General features: G+C 39.9%; 1 protein-coding gene across 1 annotated transcript in view; it reads right to left on the bottom strand.

Annotated features, from left to right (window-relative positions):
• ALDH1A2 (aldehyde dehydrogenase 1 family member A2) overlaps positions 1–21517 on the bottom strand; it is an 89377-nt gene that overhangs the window by 32265 nt on the left and 35595 nt on the right. The window contains exons 2-7 of the mRNA XM_056130727.1: positions 18710–18814; positions 18420–18560; positions 15035–15164; positions 4294–4355; positions 2118–2246; positions 1897–2010 (exon numbers count right to left, since the gene is read on the bottom strand). Of these exons, the coding sequence (XP_055986702.1) occupies positions 1897–2010; positions 2118–2246; positions 4294–4355; positions 15035–15164; positions 18420–18560; positions 18710–18814 (681 nt within the window). The remainder of the gene's footprint in view (positions 1–1896; positions 2011–2117; positions 2247–4293; positions 4356–15034; positions 15165–18419; positions 18561–18709; positions 18815–21517) is intronic.

The following is a 21517-nucleotide window of genomic DNA, read 5'->3' as shown; positions in this document are numbered from 1 at the left end:
TTTTATCTGGTTCATTAAAATAGAAAAAAAAAATCACTGTAGCAAGTACAACCAGAAGCAATGGTTTGGAAACAAACAAGATAAACTCTTGCCAAACACAGCCAAAAAAAAAAAAATAACAACAGGTTTTATCAATTACTTTCCTAAGAAACTTTTTAACATGAGTTAGTTTAACTAAGTATCATTAACTGTATCAACAGAGAGAATCAAATCCCAGAACATTGCTCTCCTAGATGACAGTTTCTAGCCACTCAGAGCTAGTGAGAACTTGAAAAGTGGCAAGTGTAAACTGAAATGCACTATAAATGTAAATCCCTGTCAGATGGTAAAGATACCTGACAAAAGAAATACAACATGTGATGAAAATTATTTTTATATTGATTATATCTTGAAATGATATTTTAGAAATAATGGATTAAAGTAACATTTTAATTTGCTTTAATGTGGCTAGATGGGAAGTTGAAATGACAAATGCTATTCACGTAATATTTCTGTTATATAGAACTGCTCTAGATTTAAGCATCCTTCATTCAATAGAGTATCATCTAAGAAGTTCTACTTGAAAGGAATCGAACTCTATCTTTCATTGTCCGTGTTACCTGCATCAAAGATACTAAGGAGAACACTTTATTAAAAAAATCTTCCCAAACTGACCTGTCAAGGGCTCATTAACTATGGGCTTTGGGTCAAACTTGCTCTGTTTCCTATGAAGCTTTCCTAAAAAGTTTCTGTTTTTAAAATATTATTTTTAAAAAATATAAAGATTACTTTATGATAAAATATACATGAAATTCTCATTTTGAAGCTGATAAGTAGCTCAGTTTACACATTTACACCTCACAGATGGCTACTTCCTGAAAGGTAGAGTTGCAATAAATCAGTGTTTCTCCAACAAGGGAATATGGCACACTGGGTTCCTTCCAGGCATTCCAAGGGGGACACAGGTGAAAACTTCATAAAAGGGGGAGGGGGAGATTAGCACAGCATGAGACTAGGAGCCAACTGGGAGTACTGAAGGATCACAGGGAAAAAATGGGCCAGAACAGGGGTGGGAAAAGAGTGAGAAGCACCATAATAGAGAATGAACTGCCTTTGGAATTTTATATTTCCTGCCTTCCTTTCAACAGAAAGCTTGCGGAACCCTGCTTTCTACCTCCCCTATGCCGCACGGGGTAGGTTATCAGCTGTACCTAGCTAGAGACTCCAGTGAACTAATGAGAAGGGATCCTGGTTTCCATCTTAGTCTTTAGCAGAGATGAATTTAGCCCCCAGCCTTTTAGCTTGCCAAGGCAATATTGCTCTCTTGATTCAAGAATATGCTGAGATTCCCAGCTTCTGGCATAGTCCTTCTATGGCAGTTTTTTGTTTGTATGCCTGAGTTTCCCCTCTGATGTTCCTTTCATTTCATAATTTCATAATTATAATGACTGTTTTTGTCCAGGCTTTGCCGTGAGGGTGAGACATTCTCGGTAGCTTGTGGGGCTCTCAGAGAGGGGCGGAGGAATCGAACCTGGGTCAGCCGGGCTGGCTGCGTGCAAAGCAAAAGCCCTACGGCTGTGCTACCACTCCAGCCCTGGCAAGTTACCCATGATGTATTTGATATGACAAACACAGTAATCACAAGTCTCACAATGGAGATGTTACTGGCCCACTCGAGCAAATTGATGAACAATGGGAGGACAGTGCTACAGAGCTACAGTTTTTGTCCAATGGTCAACAATCAGCCTTTCCCCAGGCGTTTACCATGTTACAGCTGAGATACCAACACTGGCCCCTTAGAGGCTCTGGGGTCTCACTGCTCTCTTGGTCCAGCCCAGTTGGGAACATATTCAGGAAATTTTCTCTCAACCTCATTTGCAGGACTACTCCTCAACCCCATGGTGTTTAGGTACCTACCTCGGTAGACCCTGTGAATGCAATCTTGTCAATGCCAGTGTGAGAAGCTATTGCTGCCCCAGCCGTTGGCCCATATCCTGGCAAAATATTGATGACTCCTGGTGGAAATCCAGCCTAACAAAACACAATTGAGAAGACATGGCTCTAGCAAGTTGATGCAGGATAGTGAATCAGACGTGCTCCAGTAGGCCCAGAGCCATTCCTGAAGGGGCCTCTCTTACCTCTTTGATGAGGGCTCCCATGTAGAGTGCACTGAGAGGTGTTTGTTCTGCTGGTTTAATAACTACTGTATTGCCACAGCACAGAGCTGGAGCAATTTTCCAGGCAAACATCAGCAGGGGGAAGTTCCACTGAAAGGGAAAAAAACTCACAGGATTGATAGATGGAAAAATATTCCTACATGACTTTGTTTTCAAGCTGTGACTTCTCAGATTTCGCAGACTAGTCCTTAACATAAATCTAATCTGTTACACAATAGAGATGTTTAGACTTTTAAAATTATTCCATTAAGAATAGAATGGGACTGGTTGTGAAACCTCCCTTTTCTCTGTGTTCAGCAAATTACTGTATTCCAACTACCCACAAAAAGAAATCTCATGTGAAAGGGAGTCTTTGCTTTTTCCTTGTTTTGGTTTAGTGTTTCAGTGTTGTTACATGTTTTTAAAATTAGACTTTTGTTCCAGTAAGTTCGTGAGTATAACAACTTTTTCTTGCATTAGGAAATTTTACACCTGAATTTCCATACTGGTGTGGAACTCTTCATTGCAGAAGAATTAGAAGAGAAAATTCCAGCTGGGAATTATATTTAAGCCAATATATTTCATAGACGCACCTTTACTTTACAAATATATACTCATTTTGTAATGCACATACATTTAGTTGCATACATGCATATGTATAGACACAAAATGACATGATTGCTAAAATCAAAGTGTTTTTATTGATCAGCCTATAAAAATTTTAGTTTCTCTTCTTTCCACCACAAAATAAACTAAGAGGAAACAGAGTATATACATGAGTATCTAAATCTGGGGCCTGAAATGATTTAAGCAGATTTTGAAAAGATATTAAGTTTGTATTGTTATAAGCAAAGGCATGAGCCTCAGTACTATCAGGTGTCATCAATAATTTCATTAAGAAAGAAAACAGAAATCCTGGTTCCCTGGCTCTAGCCCCTGACCACACTGTTTCTGCCTGAAGCATCTCAGCTGCCATTCTTGAAAGATTCTCACTGGCCTTGGCAAGCTTGCAAAAATATACAAGTGTCTTGCCTTCACCAAACACCCAATTTCTTTTCCCCTTAGTTGTTTATAAACTTGGGAGTCCACAGTGATGTTTTAATTCCATCTACAGTATATAAATCTTGAAGCACAGTAATTGAGCTGGAGTTGGCTGACAAGTGGCTCTTGTCCTGTCAGTGAGTGCCACAGCTTCAAACTGTAGAAGACCAAGAAGAGCAGGTTTGAAGTCGGCAATTAAGGTACCAGACCTGCCTCCCAGCTCAGATCCAAGAGGGATTTTGTTGAGTGGTTTAGCAATACAAGAACTTAAGCCAAGTTTCACGTGTTCTCCTTTCCTCTTTTGATGAATTTTATAGTGATTCAAGAATTTGCAAATCATTAAATATTAACGCCTTTCAAAATCTTTGGGCCCCAAGGTCAAATTATCTTGAATTCAATTCTCTCTTATTTTGAAAAGAAAATGATTCTTGTCTATACAGTGTTTAGTTTGGGTCTCCCCTGAAATTCCTGCCAGAATGATTAGCTAGGACTGCTAGAGGAGGGAAAGAGAAAGGAAGATGGGAGGGAGGAGAGAGAGAGGGGGGAGAGAGGGAATGTTTAATGTTCCAATCCAAACACTGAGCACTACATCTATTTCCCTTTACAAGACACAACAGCCCGGCATGGTTTCAATTATGACCGTGACGTTAATTGTACTGCTGTGTCTTCTGCAGTCTTCTATCGAGATTTGTGTGAAAAGAAACAGTGGTAAAGAATAGGATTAAAAGACCATATAAAACAATATGCCCTGAAAGATGGTAAGTCATAGCTCTAAAAAATAAATAAGCAAATATAACAGAGCATTCATTTTCCATAAGTAGAATGGACATCCATAACCAAGGGCAGGTTATTAATACACTGGGCTTGGCTTTGCTTATTTTAATCATGAGAATTCCATGACTTGAGAACTCAACTCCTAGTAACGGAGCTGAAACCCTATTAACCTGTTCAAATAAGCATTTGCAGGGAGGCTGTTGAAGATATGTCAACAACACAAGATTGGTTTTTTTTTTCTCCCAGTAATGGAAAACACACATCACTGAAGTCCATGTTTTATGTATCCTTAAGAGAACTGGTTCAAATGAAAATAAATCTGAGGCATGAGGGAGACACTCACTGGGATGATCTGTCCACATACTCCAATGGGTTCGTGTCTTGTGAAGGTAAAATAGTCTCCATCTGAAAGAAATGAGCATTGTCACTCCCAGAGAGTTCAGATTAGATGTGGGGGGGGAACGGACGCAGAGGGAGAACTTTGGAGGCAGTAAAAAGACAGAGAAAGTGTGTATGAGTGAGAGAGAGAGAGAGAGAGTTGAGAGAGTTGAAAAACATCATTCAGTCACCGCCACACTGTAAGTCTGTAGGAAAGTGTGACACAGGACACAGCAGAGGGTATTTCTTGAGAGATGTCCAAGGCCAGAACAGGAGAGCTGAGGAAGTCCCCAGTCAAGACAACTGAAAATTGCCAAGGGTTAATAGTATCCAGGTTGATATTAAATATGAACATCAATTATTTGACACAGAAACTAAGTTACCTCAAATTTTCTGAATTATTAAACAGAAACAAAGTAAAATGTTATTTGGTCAATTTTATTTTACTTATTTTTGGCTTTTGGGGTCACACCCAGCGATGCTCAGAGGTTACTCCTGGCTCTGCACTCTGGAAATCACTCCTGGTGGTGCTCAGAGGACCATATGGGATGCCGGGGATCAAACCCAGGTTGGTCACATGCAAGGCAAATGCCCTACCCACTCTACTATTACTCCAGCCCATATTTGGTCAACTTTAAAGGTGAGGCAACTGGCAAAAAATGGGAAGCAGAAGTAATAGCTATTACAGAATTCAATTCAGGTATAAAAACACACTTACAGGTTACTGGTGGATCATAGGCACATCCAGTTCAAAGACGATGCCCCCAAACTAGAAATAATAGATGGGGTGATTTGATCATTGTGTTCTTTCTACGGAAGTGATAGGTACTTGGAATAATTATCCACAGAGTTCAAAGCAAATTCTTCTTGAGGAAAATGGCATTAAATTTGCTTGAACTGTTTCAAATAGCCTATTGAAATGACTGAATGATGGCTCTGTTCAAGCACATGACTTCTCATTTCTGAGAATGGGAGAAGTTTTTATTTCCACCCAATTGGTAGCCTCACTAATTATTTATGTTTTAAAAGTCAGCCCATAGACAAAGTGGAGACCCTCTATTGAAATCCATTAAGAACATTACTATTGGGGTTGGAGTGATAGCACAGTGGGTAGGGCGTTTGCCTTGCACGCGGCCAACCCAGGTTTGATTCCCACCATCCCATATGGTCCCCCAAGCAATGCCAGGGGTGATTTCTGAGTGCATGAGCCAGGAGTAACCCCTGTGCATTGCCAGGTGTGACCCAAAAAGCAAAAAAAAAAAAAAGAACATTACTGTTAATTACTGTTAAGTATGGGTATAAAAATGTTCTCTCTCCTCTTTTCTCTCTTTTCCACTCCCATACCCTCCAGATCTCTGGGCTCTGGTCCCTCTTCCCAGAATGAGCAGGAATCTATAGCAACAAGCATCTAAGAAGCTGTTTGCACAAGTACGTATAAGCAGACCTTTCATTCCTCCATTCCTCTTTTTTTTAAAAAAAAAGGAAAAATGGAACATTGTCCACATTCTTATATATTATTTTTTTTACCCAATTTTAAAAACATTTTCATATAAAGTGACACATTTTAAGTGATGGGGAGGGGTACTGAGCCACACCCAGTTGTTTTCAGGGCTTCCTCCTAACTCTGCACTCAGAAGTTATTCCTGACAGGGTTCTGTGGACCTTAAGGGACTCCAGGGATCAAATCTGGATCTGCAAGGCAATCACCCTAACCACTGTCCTATCTCTCTGGCCCTTAAAATGATTTTATGTTATTCTAATGGCTTAACAGTATCATATATACTCTTTTAAGACACTGATTGCTTTCTGTTTAGTCTGTTAAAATAATGCTACAAACATGCTGCAAAGATTCTTGTAACAAAGGCTCTATCTTGGTATACCTGTGGCATTTCTTGGTCAAACTGTACATGTATTTCAAGTTTTGTAAAGTACTGCCAAATCATCCTTCAGAAAGGTCACAAAATTTATAATTCCAACAACAACATTATTGTATTTTCCTAACATTTATCACTAAAGTTTTCAAATTTTCCTAACCTTTATCACTATAAGTTTTCAAATTTTTAATTTTAATCAATCTTACAGTTAAGGAATGAATGACTACTTGTTTAATGCTGTATTGAAAACAAATATCTTCATGTTCATCAGCCATTTTCTTTTTATTTCTTTTGAATTTACCTCATTTACCAGCTTTTCCAAACTTCTGGTCATTATGAAAACATTAAAAAGATTAAATTAAATTATTTTAGCTTTGTATGCAGACAATTCAAAGAGTCTTCAAAGGTATTTTAAACAACAGTGCATGTTACCACTCTACTTCAACTTAAAAATCCTTGAATAGGCTTTTGGTAGAAATACCAATACCTTTCCACACTACATTTCTTCCCCTCTACGATATGGATATGAGGTCATGCTTTTCTTCCTGTGCAGGTTTTTCACAAGCAGTAATAACACTGATCAAGAGTAAAGAGGGTTAGAGAGACAGTCAGTACAGGGGTTAAGGCACTGGCCTTGCTTCCCAACAACCTTTGTTTGAATCCCTGACACCATATATGGTCTCCCAATTACCACCAGGGATCACTCCTGAATACTGTCAGGGGGAGCCCCTGAAGATCACTGGGTGTTACCGTCAAGATCCCCCCAAAATAATTATATTTATTTTTTTAAATTTAAAAATAGACAAGAGAGTCCCTTTTTCAAGGAAATCCTCCCTAAATAAATTCTGTAACTTGACTAAGGTGATGGAATCACAGGCTAATCAGAATCTAATATTAACATGGGGTGCAAATGGGCTGAGAAAACAAGTGGGGAAGATGAGCTGAAGAGAAACACAGGTGTTTGTTTCAGTTACATGTGCGGGAAACTGGAACTGCTGGATAAAAACTCACAAGTCACTGCACATGCACAGTGTGGCAATTCACAAAGCATCTCCCCTTGTTTCATAAGGAGTGCTCCAGAATTTGGCTGTGTTACTGACAGAATTTGAAAGTTAATGGAGAAACAAAAAGAAGAGGAAAAAATGTAGGGGAAATATCTTAATAGGCTGCCCCCTTGAAGAATTGAACTCTTAACAGGTACCCCAAAAGAAAGTGTATTACAGAAAATGAAGACATTCTTGGAGAAAATGTCCACAGATTTGATGTTAAGATAATGCAAATATAGGGACCTGAAATGTTCTGTTCCTACAGGATTCTTTTTCCTTTCAGTATAGATCAAATCCAGGTGTCATGCTTGTAAAACATTTGCGTTTTCACTGTGCCACATGCTGATGCTTGCAGTCCTTCTAAGCAGCACACAGAGGAATGAAGGGTATTTTGTGCTTGAACTCTTCCCTAAAGAATACCGAGTGGCGGAAAAATAAAAGGAGCATTCTATCTTGTGCCCAGTATTTATTCCCATCCAGGGAGGAGAAAATGATTCCAGATACCTCTCCTTGTAACTAAGGGCCAGAATAATCAAGACACTAAAAATAACATCATTCTTAAAACAAGCTTTAGACAAAACCAGAGCCAACTTTTATATGTGATTTTATGTTTTGGTTTTGGGGTCATATCTGAAAGTTCTCAGGGCTTAATCCTGGCTCTCTGCTCAGGGATCACTCCTTGTGAGGCTCAGTAAATGCTATGGGATGCTGGGGCTTGAACCTGCTTAGTTGTCTGAAAAGCAAGCACTTCCCTTACTATTTTTCTGGTCCTTGTGTTTTTATTCTTGAATGTGCACAACCCATGAGGATTATAAAAATTTTACAATTAAATACCTTATAACTCTCTGTATTTTCTCAAACTATGAATCAAAATTTCCTGAATACATATATACATGTATTGAATCATTTCTGAATATTACCTTTTCCCCTAGAGGTGAGTAGTAAAATAAGCCTCTACTGTATTTCTAAACTGTTGAGTTATTGTTCGTGTCTCTGATGAGGGCTTGTCGAGTTATTCAGGAGAGAAAAACATTATTTAATTAATACAATTAATATATTTTGGTGTTGGGGCCATACCCAGAGGCCATCACTCCTGGCATCAGGGGACTATATATGAACCCAGGTTGAAGACATGAAAAGCAAGTGCCCTACACCCTATACTATCTCTTCAGGCCCTAATTACAACAATTTAAACATTTGAATAATTCAGAAAAACATAATTTATTAATGTGTGTTGCTTGAAAAACTTGATATGGCTTTTATTCTTATAAAACTGACATTGGCACAGTCTATACATAAATTACACAATGATTAGAAAATACGTGTAGTCAATAACATCAGAAAATTTTTTGGAAAGTGCTCAAAATGGAGGATAAATCTATAAGTTCGCAACTTAATAGCTTAAAATCATAATACATAATATTTAGTATTGCAATAATGATAGCAAGTTTTATGTATCTCAACAACAAAGAAGTTGATCTAATAGCATATAAAATGAGTAGAAGGTCATATTCCAATCTCTAATCTGTGTACATAATCAGAATCACCTTTTGAAGACCAAAGAACACTTTTAATAACTCCAATATTTTAAAGTTATATTTACTAGAATGAACATTTCCGTTTTGGTCCCTAGCAGATCCCCATATATTCTGACACCGAACAGACCATGCCGAACAAATGAGAAATCCTATGTCAATACAAACACCAAGACTGCATTAGAATACAGTGTTAATTATATTCTCCCCAGGAATCTGCTGATAGCTGTTCAGAAACTAGATCATATGGACTGAGTCTGTCATGCTGGTCACCTAACTCACTCCACTGTGTATCTGCTAATTTTTCTGAACCTCAGTTTCTGGTCAAATAAAGCTACTGGTGTTAGGGATTTTAAAGGTTTTTTTTGTCCTAACTTAAAAGTTATCCAGTAAATAGATGATACACTCTCTTGTAACTTCCAATTCAGGTCTCTTTAACTACTCTAGGTTCTTCTGAGGTAGACATAACAAAGAGTTCCTCACGCTCAGGATAATGAGCAGACATTACCCTTCATAACAGCAACATACTGGATTGAACTGACTCAAGGCAAAGTGTTTTAAGTCTAAGTTCCTGCCTCTGTGAATTTTTAACATATACTTTCGATGATCAGATAAAAGTAGAATGGGGTTAAGAATAAAAATAGCTAAGTATGATATGGGTGGGACTTTTCTGAAACAATCTTTTCTATATGCTAATGTATCATCTTTTTATGACATCTTATTATCTCATTCCTACTTTGGACAAACTTGCAGGCTATCAAATGTAGCCTGCCCACAGGGCAGAGTCTGGCAAACTCCCCGTGGCGTACCAAATATGCCAAATACCAGTAACAATGATGGGTCTCATTCTCCTAAAGAACCTTGAATATAATCTCAGGGTTAGGATGAAAGAGATGTTACTGGGGCCTGCTCGAGGCAATCGACGAATAACAGGATGATGAAATGAAATGAAATCATAAGTACATTTTTATGTCAGAATTCAGATAACAGTAATTTTCTCTGCATCTATGACAAAATCAATAAAATTAATAATTGGTAAAGAGAAAAACAAAAAATCAAGCTAAGAATTTTGCTCTGTTTTTCTTTCAGTATATTAAGACGAGCTTTGATCAATCTTTATTAAAAGGAGTCTGTGGACAGAAGAGAAGCAAAGGATTTTGATAGAGGTAAAAATGATCAAAATGGAGACAATAATACTTACCCTACTGAGCTGTATGGGAATAGAAATAGTGTAATGAGCATAAAAAAAACTTCTCAATAAATTATATTAATGATTATTATTTATCATTATAATTAGGAGTCGCCAGAGTAGAAGGGTCAGGGCTCTGCATTTATGGTGAGAGGAAGCTGTCCATTGAGCATTATACCAGGAAATAACAGATAGAGTGGTCAGAACACCATCAAGTCCCTCATGAACCCAGATGGCATTACATGATTCTGTGTTAACATCCAACAAGGGGCTATGAATGAGAATGAATGGCATGGGGCAAAAGGAACCCTTAGTTAAGGGGGCAAAAAAGCTAATTGTCTAGGGAATGACTCAAAAGTCGTCATGATATTTTCTTTTTCCCCTCTCAGCAAATGCCAAATGGAAAAAGCAAGTATTTGAGACCAGACTGATATCATGAGTATCTGGATTTGATTCCTGACACCCCATATGGTCCCCCAAGCTGCACTAGGAGTGATCCCTGAGTGCAGAATAAGCCCTGAGAACCGCTGAGTATGGCACCCCAAAATCGAACAAGAAGCAAACACTTGTTCTAATTATCCATAGTATAATCAAACTATTCTTTACAACTGCAATTTTGATCAAGGTATTCATCAACTAAAACTATTTCAATGCTCTAAAATAATATGTGTATTTTGACTAACTTAGGTCCAGAGTTCACTACCTTTTATATATGGCTATATGTTCAGATGCACTTCTGCACTGCACTGTCGTCCTGCCATAAATTAATGTGCTACTGTCATTGCCTATGGTGGTTCTAGCTCTGTCTTTATTTAACTATACTCAGGAAACGTGTGTGCTTCTGACCACTTTCTCTAAGCAGCCTTATCTTAACACTGGGTGAGATGCATCTGCCTTGGAGTTCCAGAAAGCATGATTCCATATCTAACTAGTACAAGCTATAGGTATTATCTATTTTTTGCTTTCCTTACTATTCTGCGAGCATCTTACTTTATCACCTTGGCTTTCCAGGGCTTAGTCCATGAGCTAGAATATGATTAATACTTCCACCCAAGTATGTCCTATATATGAACAGACAGAAGAAGGAACAAATAAATTACTTAGAAACTCAAGTAGGTACTTAGTAGTGGAGGTGCATTAAAATCCTTTCCCATAATATGGGATATTGTCTGTTTTCCTGAATAGTAAAGAGTGAAAGAGATAATAATACAACTTTCTCTGTTCTTTTAGTCTTTATCTGTCAGAGATACTAAGTATGATGGATGAACCCACATATGGTTCAATGTAGCAAAGTAGCATTATATTAAAAAACACATTCAGATTAACTTCATGCCTTCTCAGACAGAACTCTACCTTTCAGCCCTGATACTTCTGAAAGCAATCTGCTTCACATGCAGAGGTAGTGAGATCTACAGTCTGAAGTTTACAACATTTGAAATTCAGAAACACTGAAACACTCCCCTGGGAAGATGAGCCTCTGGAGAGTCGACCCAATCATTCACAATTTCTGTGTTTGAGAATTGACCTAATTTTATTTTTTAGACTGCTTAAAAGTGTTTGGTAATTTCCTAAGTTGTATCTGTTAGCCAAAAAGCAAGATTCTCAGCACCTTCAGTGATTCTTGATTGTGTCTACAGTAAGGGGTCTTCAAGAAGAAATGCAGAAGACAAGGTCAGGTTTTGTGTCCACAGTAAGGAGTCTTCAAGAAGAAATGCAGAAGACAAGGTCAGGTTTTTACCAGTGGACAGAATTTGTGGGCCTGGAAACTCACCTAAACCTAAGTACTACTGAAGATAATAGTTCTGTATTTGCAGTCTCACTTTACAGAATACAACTAGTATGAATAATGGGAACCAATTCAAGATAGTACAGTAATCAAATAAATATGCAGAGGGTTAAAAGAAAAAACTTTACCAGGGTAAATGGCCTCTTCCTCTTCCAACCCTTATAAATTTCATCTCTGCCTTACAAAGAGTCAAGCAGAAGGAGACAGAATGCCACTTACTGGCCTTATGACCTGATCAAGCCTCCCCTGACTCAGTTTCATACCTACAAAATGGGTTCAATATCTTTTAAATCCAATCTGTATCGCAAGATCACATACAGAATCACACAGAGCCTGTACATGAAGGAACATTTGACAATATCAAATGCTGTAAAGGTGTAAGGCATGTTGTTTCTTCATGGCATATTTCAAATAAAAAGTCAGAATATTTCCCAGGGATATGCATGTAATTTAATAAAGATCTCATGCTTATAGGCTAACAGCATCTTACAGGTTTCACTGGCAAAAGGAGCAGAGACCAAAATGCAAGCTGATGTGAAATTGTAAAGTTATTGGTAAAATAAATAAAACTAGATTTAAAAAATAAGGCAAAATTAATAATAATGGACCCCCTCCTTTTCCTATCCTTTCTCTATCCTTCCTTCCCCACCCCTGTTTTTCTCCAGACTCACTAACCAGTCAACAAGGTCACAGGTGACTTCTAATCAGCCCACAGGTAAGTCTAAATGTGCTTACAACTGGAGCAGAGAGAGGGGCTTCCAACCCACCTCTGCAGCCATTCATCATTCCCAACCCGAGCACCCAATGGAAGCTCTTCTATCCCAAATTCACAGGCCCCTAGAAGTTCTGCGTCGAACCCTCATCCCACAGAATCCCTCACCCTGCCATCTTCCTAAATTACTTTATCAGAAACATTTGGGAAACAACAACCAAAAAAAAAATGATCTAGCACTTAAAGAGAATTCTTCACTTCTTTTCCTTCACAGACTGAATACCAGTTTATAAATAAAGGTGGGAGAAATCACTGTGAAATTCCCATGTTTCTAATTTCTCTGTCAATATCCTCAGGATCTACAAGGAGCATCAGATGAAAAAAAAAAAAGATGAGGCTTAGAAGTCTGAATCATCCTTCCTCTCTCTTCCTTCTTTCAGCTCCCCCTAGGCTCTTTCCTTTCCTTCCTTCCCCTCCCCTTCCCCTTTCTCCTTCCATTTCCTCCCTGTCTCTCCATCCTTTCTCTTCCCCTTCCCTTTCTTCCCAATCAAATTCAAAGTCTCACACAACGCCAGACATCTGTTCGACCATTAACTCACATTCCTGACCCCCTTACTTTTTGCTTCAATCATCAAAGAATATTGAAGGAATAAAAAAAAACAGACTTTTTATCTTGTTCATTTCCCTTTGGACACGCCAACCCACCCCCCTTAAAAAAAAAACACCTTACACGTGTGCTGTTTCAACACAATATTTCATTCTCAGGTCCTCTAACAGGAATGCTCTTGCCAAAAATGACTCACGTAGGCCATTCCCAGATGTAGCAAGTGCTGGAGGCCATCAGGCCTGTGACACACTTTAAAGCCAGGACTGAACTAAGACTCTGGCAGTCCCTGCAGGCAATTTTGTCTGTCATCTAACTCTGCTTTACAAAGGACAGCTCAGGATGATGGGGACATGCAATGATAATTGAAAACTAGTGTTCTAAAGACCAGCACTGCACAGTCACCATCACTCATGAAAGCGCCTTCAAAAATACCCATTTGATGTCTCATTTCTGCTACAGTGTCTCTTGGCCCCTGCTGGCACAAGGCAACACGATGCCCTTCTGCCTCGTGCTGGTTTCTAAGTTCTCTGCAGCAGACCAGGTCTGGGAGAATCTAATGGTGGCTGGTAAGGAATTCAGAGTCCCAGGCCCCACTCACATATAATCAGAAACTGCATGAAGATGCCAGGTGGTAGGGGGGAAACACTGCTTTATTCTTCGTGCATTAGGAGTCAAACCACCCTCCTCTTGCAGCAACTCCAGACTCATCAACTAGGGAGGCCCCAAAGGCCTTTAGATCAGCATTTCTCATGCGGGGGCCACATGGCTTTCAGTGGGCATCCAGGACATTCCAAAGAGGGTCAGAGGTGAACACTGCTCCGATGGGGACACACATGTGGAATATCAGCTGACAGACAGGGGGAGGGTCTTGGGGGCGGGGGCAGGGCACGGGAAGAAAACCCGGCTGGAAATGGGCTGGAAGCAAAAACACTGCTTTACAGTAGCCAGAATGACAGCATCCAGGAGCCTTCATAAACATGCCCTTTCTGTCCTCTGTGACCCGCCCTGCTCAGCATCCTGGGTCTGTTTGTCTCTTCTTCAGCCAGAGCCAGGCTGGCACAATCCTCTTTCTTGTTTCCCACATAGGTAGCTCTTGGTGTCTGAAGCAAGTCTCTGTGGAACCTAGGGAAATCATTCCTGTCCTCTAGGTCACAGCTTCCTCCTCTGTAAACAAGAACATGATTCCCAGTGGCTTCTCCGAGGTTGCTGCAGACACAGAGTTTGGGAGCCCACTCTCTGCCACTATGCTCCCTTCCAGGTGCTCCCACCCTCTAGATTAGCTTGGAGCCTCCCCTCTTTGGAAGATTAAGCTTGGACACATCATACCACGAACCGCACTGAACACCTCCTTTGAACTCCCCTTTAGAGACCTTTCTTTGGTGTTTTTAGTTTTGTACCCAAACCTGGATCTTGGGGGCCAATGAAGTGTCAGAATGATCGTTGTTTTCACAGGCATAGTAATTCCTTGATCAATATAGAAAACATAATAAAAAGAGCATTTAAAAAAGAAGTAAATGTAAGATTGATAAAATATTCATTCATACTCTCACCATGAGAAGACAACAAACTTTTCAGAATATTTCCACAAACATTTCAGAGTATTTCCACAGAATTGACTCCTCCTTCTATATAAAATTAAGTCTATGCCTCAAGGGGGCAAGGATCAAGTCTTGGTTTACTCAGAATTTTTCTGACATCCCTCCTTCTTAGGCCTTTCCCCCATATCTCAGCTCAGCACTGCAGGACACACTTAGTCACTGACACGCATACACACCTGCCCTGGTCCAACTGAGATGCTGCTGTAAATGGCTTGACCTGCACTTACAGTATGGACTGTCCACACACTGTCGGAGTTAGTGACATGCCCTGATTTCCCCTCTGGTGCTGGCTTCTCTGAGTGCAGAGATTGGTGCGGTGATGGTGAATGTGTGTTCCAACAGACTCAAGCAGCACGTACCTACAGGAATGGTCATTCCGTGGATTTTATCTGCCCAGCCTGCATAATACCGCAGTGTTTTGATGACCCCCTGTAAATCCACATAAAAAGCTTGCAGAAATGGTTTTCCACCATTTAGTGATTCCATGGTCTGCAGGGGAAAAATAAAACATGAAGAAAACTTTCAAATGAGGCACTATTTAATTTCTGGAGAAGAAATAAAAAGATATAACATAACAAAGCATAAAATGAGTAGTCAACTGATTTCCCAATTAAAACAGGGTTTTTTTTTGCACTGCTTGTTTATTTTCTGGGTAAAAACCCTAATGAATACCCATGTTCATGCTCTTCAACCTCTGTGCTTCCAGTAACCAATATCCAAATATGTAAACACAACATCTCTCCAACTGATATAAAGAAATGTTTAGCTTGTCAAACCAGCTTCTGTTTAATTAATGATCAGAGATGTTTAGGGATTTTCTTGAGCCTAAACCAGCAACCAGTGAAGAGGAGCAGGGGCCAAGGCCTTCATGCAACTGTGAGAATATAACTTCTTCCAGCTGCCAAGACCACTGCTGAGAAATGAAATATCTACAGGGCACAGAGTTTATTTATTAGTGCATCACATAAACAAGAACTCCTACAGGGAAGCCCATACTTTAACAACTTGAAGGCTGCGTTATTGTTTTAGTAAATATTTATGTTAACAGCCATTATCTATTAAAAGTAGAAATTTTGGTCCATTTAACAAAAATAGAGATATTATGTAGTTTTAATTACACACACAATTTTGACATCTTGTTCCTGAGTCTGTAACAAAAAAGAATTACAAACACACTGAAATGAGAAGTTGCCTTGTGAAACATTAAGTATAAAATGTAATAAATGAAATCACAAAAACATGTGTCTGTAATCTCTCCTTCTCTGTGAGAACATTTTACAACACGTAGTTGTGTGAAAATTACTTGAGTGCTGACAAAGGTAAAATTGAAATATCGTCTATTTAGTGACATGAAAATACAATGATTTACAGTGTGACTACTTTGAAACTTATTTTAAAATATGACATTACTTATTACTCTATATTGTCTCACTTTTATCAACTGAGAGTCAAATTATTTTGCCAGCACTTGTTAAAATGTTATACCAGGATCACTAGCTTCCCCAGGCAGGTAACAGACAATAAGATCTACAGGGCACTGTGAAAAGGAGTCAGAAACCAGAATCTGGGTCTTCAATATGCCTCTGTGAGTTGTTGACACCAATCACATACAGCAGAGAGTTCCCAGCCCTAGGTTAATTTTCAATTGTGTTTACTTAGGTGCTTCATTAACTTCCAAGTTCTGGTCAGGCTCTCCCTATAACCCAAAAGCTATCTCTTCCTAAAATCCAGTAGCTTCAAACTTAAGGATGTTTCAAGGTAGAAATATCACTGTAAATATTTGATGAGAAGAGGAATTTCATGAAAGTGAGGCATGTCACCAAATTCGAATTTCGTTTGAATTTTGGCAGTAAAAATATAACTGCAGAAAAGAACTAAATAGTCACCAAGCAGAGACTTACAAACAATCTATTGCTGGAAAAACATATACTCTGTGCAGCCAACATGGCCGACCCGAGTTCGATTCCTCTGCCCCTCTCGGAGAGCCCGGCAAGCTGCCGAGAGTATCTCGCCCGCACAGCAGAGCCTGGCAAGCTCCCCGTGACGTATTCGATATGCCAAACACAGTAACAACAAAGTCTCCAATGGAGACGTTACTGGGCCCGCTCGAGCAAATCGATGATCAATGGGAGGGCCTTTACTTTACTTTACTTTACTGTGTATATGCTTATATGTGTTAATATAAGCATATACACAATGTTCATATTTTATACAATATATTTAATTCAGATACTTATTGACAACCTGTAGCTCCACTGATCATTTATACACAAAGCACTGTGCTTAAATTACAAAAAAAGTAAAATAAAACTATTACCCTCAAAAGAAATAATAAACTAGAGAAGAGACAAGCAGATAGATAGACCAGCATCGCCCAAAGTGTGCTACAGAATATTTTCATACAAAATTGATAGATTAAACAATGCTGAAGCTCAAATAAGTTTGAGAAATATTACGACTTCTCAGAGTCTTTAATCTCTCAGAAGCCAGTGTTCACTTGAACATCTCTCTCTTTCTCTCTCTCTCTCTTTATTTCACACGCACACTAAATTTCATTCAATAAAAACTGCTCTTGTTTACTAAAAATAAATAATAAAAATATTGAAAACAGGTGCACACATACAAAATAAATGTTTTCAAGCCAAACAGCTGGTATGTACTGGTATGTAGTTAGGGTATGGAAGCATCTCCACACATGATTGGGCCTGTCTCCACACAAGAAACAGTTCCCAGAGAAATCTGGTGGTAGCAGAGCTCTGACTGAAGTGAGGGTGGGGAGAAGCACAAAGACCTCCCTCTTCCAAAGCAAGTGCAACAGTGAGCTGTATTTCCACAGGCAGGTTAGGCGATCAGGAGATTCAGGACTTGAATGCCTAACTGAACAAGAACACTCCACCTATTAACTCACCAACTGTGGGTCATCATGGTGGAGATTCCTGGGGTATAAGATTCTTAATGATTAAAATTTCCGAAAAGCTAGTCCTTTTCCTTGAGCTGCTGACTCAGTTGGCTAAGAATCACTGGGTTTGGGTTTGGGGCCTCAGGGTGTTCTGGGTTCCTAATCACCACCTGGGAGCCCTCTACCCTTAAAAAATAATAAAAGTAGCAGTCCCAACAACAAAACCACTAGTAGAGGGCAAGCCCATTATCTCCCTCTCTAGTTCTTTCTACTGACTCTAGAAAGTGACAGGGGAGTCAGTGACTACTTGAAAGACATCCTTGCCATGGCCTGTACTTGTACTCCTGATGTCTTCCCAAGAAGAGCAAGCCCTGGAGAGCTGAAAACAACTCATGCTACTTGATTGCTTAAAAATTTTTAAATGGTACGAGCTTTCTAATTGCACCATTGTACTTCTCCTGCTTTGTGGCTGTTTGGGTTCGATGTTTGTTCACAGAATGCAGAGAAAGGGTCGATCCCCAGACTGAGAAGTTACGGCTTTTCTACAGAATTCAGTTGGAGGAGACCTGTGCTCACCCTTCCTTGCTTGGTCACCATATTCTTCAAACATTTCTTGTTTCCTGTGTATAATACAACTCTCTCCCTCTCTCTCTCCCTCCCTCTTTCCCTCCCTCTCTCTCTCGCTCTCTCTCTTTCATACACACACACACACACACACACACACACACACACACACACACACACACGTCTAGTGCAGACGGATCCAGAAACACTAAAGGAATCTCCATTTCTGGAGAACTGGGAGTGGGAAGTTAGGACTCAACGGTTTTGCTCAGGCTACTTACGGCCAGAACTGCCCTGTCTCGCTCCACCAAGTCTGCGAGCTTATCCAGCAGACAGCCTCTCTCTGAAGCATCCATCCTTCTCCATACGGAGCCAAGGGAGAAAGCCAGGCGGGCTGCCTGAACTGCTTTGTCGATATCTGCCTGTGAGTGACAAAGAGGGGCAACTGCAGAGCCAGAACATTCCAAGGGAAGGGAAAACATAGACTTTCATGACAGAAGGGCAGGGTGGGTGACCGGAGAGCACGGCTCTCTGAAGGCTGCTCTTTGCCTGGGGGAGCTTGTTGACTTACCTTGTCTGCTTCTTGTACTTCACACACCTCTTCTCCAGTGGCTGGATTATAGACAGGGAATACTCTGCCACTCTCTGAGTTTTGCCACTCGTTGTTAATAAAAATCTAACAGAGGAGACAACAGAATGGGATTGGTAATAGGAAACAGTCAAGGCTGAAATACTACTACAGGTTTGTTCTCTTTGCCCTTGGGTATTGGAAACACAGAATTGGAAGAGCTGAATGAGACACATAAGTAGTCTGAAGTCTTAGGAACAGACAATAGTAGAGCACTTGCTTTGCATGCCAATGACCAGGGTTTGATCCCCGGTACCCCATAGGGTCCTATGAACCCTGCCAGGAGTGATCCTTGAAAGCAGAGACAGGAGTAAGCCTTGAGCACTGCTGGGTGTGGCCCCAGAAAAAAAAGTATAAAGTGTAGGTTCACTCCATTCAGGAATTTCCTCAATGGTATTTTTCATCTCAATGCCACCCAAAGATTAAATATAACTCAATACCTTTAATGAGCCTGACAGTCAACCTGAGTCCAGGAAGGATGGAAGGAGAGTGAGCAACACAGACACGTACTCCATACACTGGGGCTGGCAATAGATTTATTGATGATTCAAGCCCTAGTAGATATTCATTAGATTAAATCATGGGTCAAGCTGACAGTTATCAATCAAACCTAGATCCTTCTTGCTCTGGCACGGTCATAGTGACTTCATGTGGAAACCTTAAGGTGCTGGAATATACCCCCACTCAAGCAAGTGGTCTGAAACTGAACTGAGAAATGATGCTCACCAATGATGCCCACTCAATAATGCTGACTAGACAGGAATCTAACAACTTGTACATAGAAATCTAAGTACAGATTCCGTCCCTTGGCTGGACTGCAGGGCAAATGGAGAATTTCTAAATTGGTCTAAGATTTCTCCAGAAACTTGTTTCCCTTATATAGGAAATAAAGACTGTTCAAACTAAAAGGGCTGGAGCGATAGCACAGCGGGTAGGGCGTTCGCCTTACAAGCGGCCAACATGGCCGACCCGAGTTCGATTCCTCCGCCCCTCTCGGAGAGCCCGGCAAGCTACCGAGAGTATTCGATATGCCAGACACAGTAACAACAAAGTCTCCAATGGAGACGTTACTGGGCCCGCTCGAGCAAATCGACGATCAACGGGAGGGCCTTTACCTTTTTAAACTAAAAGGGAGTTTAAGTAAATTATTTAGGAAATGGCTCATCGGGGCTGGAGCAATAGCATAGCAGATAGGGCATTTGCCTTGCACACAGCCTACCCAGGTTCGACTCCCAGCATCCCTTATGATCCCCCGAGCACTGCCAGGAGTAATTCCTGAGTGCATCAGCCAGGAGTAATGTCTGTGCATGACTGGGTGTGACCCAAAAAGCAAAAAAAAAGAAAAAAAAATGACTCAACAATTTTTCAGATTAGTGAGGTAAGAGTTAAAAGAGGGGATGAAATACAGACAACATCATTTAAAGCTTTTTAAAATGATAGTTTGAATTGACATTTTATTCAGAGAACAAAAATATGAGAGGATACTTTATGAAACTGATGGCCTGACAATGAAAACTTATAAACTTAAAATCCAGAAAAAAAAAGTTTTATTAAGGATGCACTTCTAAAATTTTATCAGGTTTAAGAAAAAAGGAATCTTGGGCCTACAGGGATAGTACAGGGGTAAGGTTCTTGTCTTGCATACTTCTAACCTCAGTCTGAACCACTGCCGGGAGTGATCTCTGAACACAGAACCAGGAGGTTAAGCCCTGAGCATTGCTGTGTATCCAGATCCCGAAAAAAAAGGGGGGGTGTGGTCATACCAAATTCCTTATTTCTTTTATTTGCTATCTACTTGAATTAAACTTTCCTGGAAGATGGTTGGAGGTGGAAAGCGGAGCCAGGGATAAAACCCAGGGCCTCATACATGCAAGGCAAGCTCTGTCACTGAACCATATCCCTGGACCTGAAGTAAACTTACTTTGAGGAGGGGGGTGAGGGTGGAGGTATTGAGAATTTCTCTCAGAGGTGGTTGGGGTCCTCAGATACTGTCAGGGATCAAACCTGGGCCTATTTCTTACAAAGCATGCATTCACCCTATTCAGCAATCTTTCCAGCCCTGAATTCCAACTCCTTTGTGGTTAGCATCATGAATCAATTAGACTCCACAATCATCCTCGTTGGGCATTTCTACTTATAAGATTTAATATTCCATGGCCTTTATTATTATCTTTGCCACTTTTTATTATTCTCATGGCTTACTCCTGGCTCTATGCTCATGGCTCGTTCCTGGCATAGATCAGTGGACCATATGTGGTGCTAGGGGTTGAACTTGGGTCAGCTTCATGCAAAGCAAGCACATTACTTGTTGCACCATTTCTCTGGTCCCTGAATTTACTTATTTTTAACAGGACAAAGCTCCTATCTTACTATTATCATCTCAGTCCATTGATACCTTATAAGATCTTAGGATACCTTTTCCTCCATCTTGAGACACTTTGCTATTTCATCCTAGAAATTATTTCACTATCACTCAACTAATTATTTCCATCATTCATCAAATAGTTGCAATATTTTTGCTACAAAGTACAATAAGAAAACAAAAATATTTAACTGACTAGAAATGAACACACACACATATATACATATATATGTACGTATTTATCAACCATCATTATTTCATCATCCTTAAATTTTATTATGTGTGGTCCAAGATAATGCATCATCTCTTAAATGACCGAAGAAGAAATCTGGAGACACAATCTTTGCCATATTACTTTCACTAGACAGTTAAGAATTCAAAGTTTTGGG

The sequence above is a fragment of the Sorex fumeus genome, unplaced genomic scaffold (assembly GCF_029834395.1).
Source record: "Sorex fumeus unplaced genomic scaffold, SorFum_2.1 ptg000081l, whole genome shotgun sequence".
NCBI classification, from domain to species: Eukaryota; Metazoa; Chordata; class Mammalia; order Eulipotyphla; family Soricidae; genus Sorex; species Sorex fumeus.
Note: the sequence above shows the minus strand (reverse complement) of the source record. Positions and strands in the feature narration are given on the sequence as shown.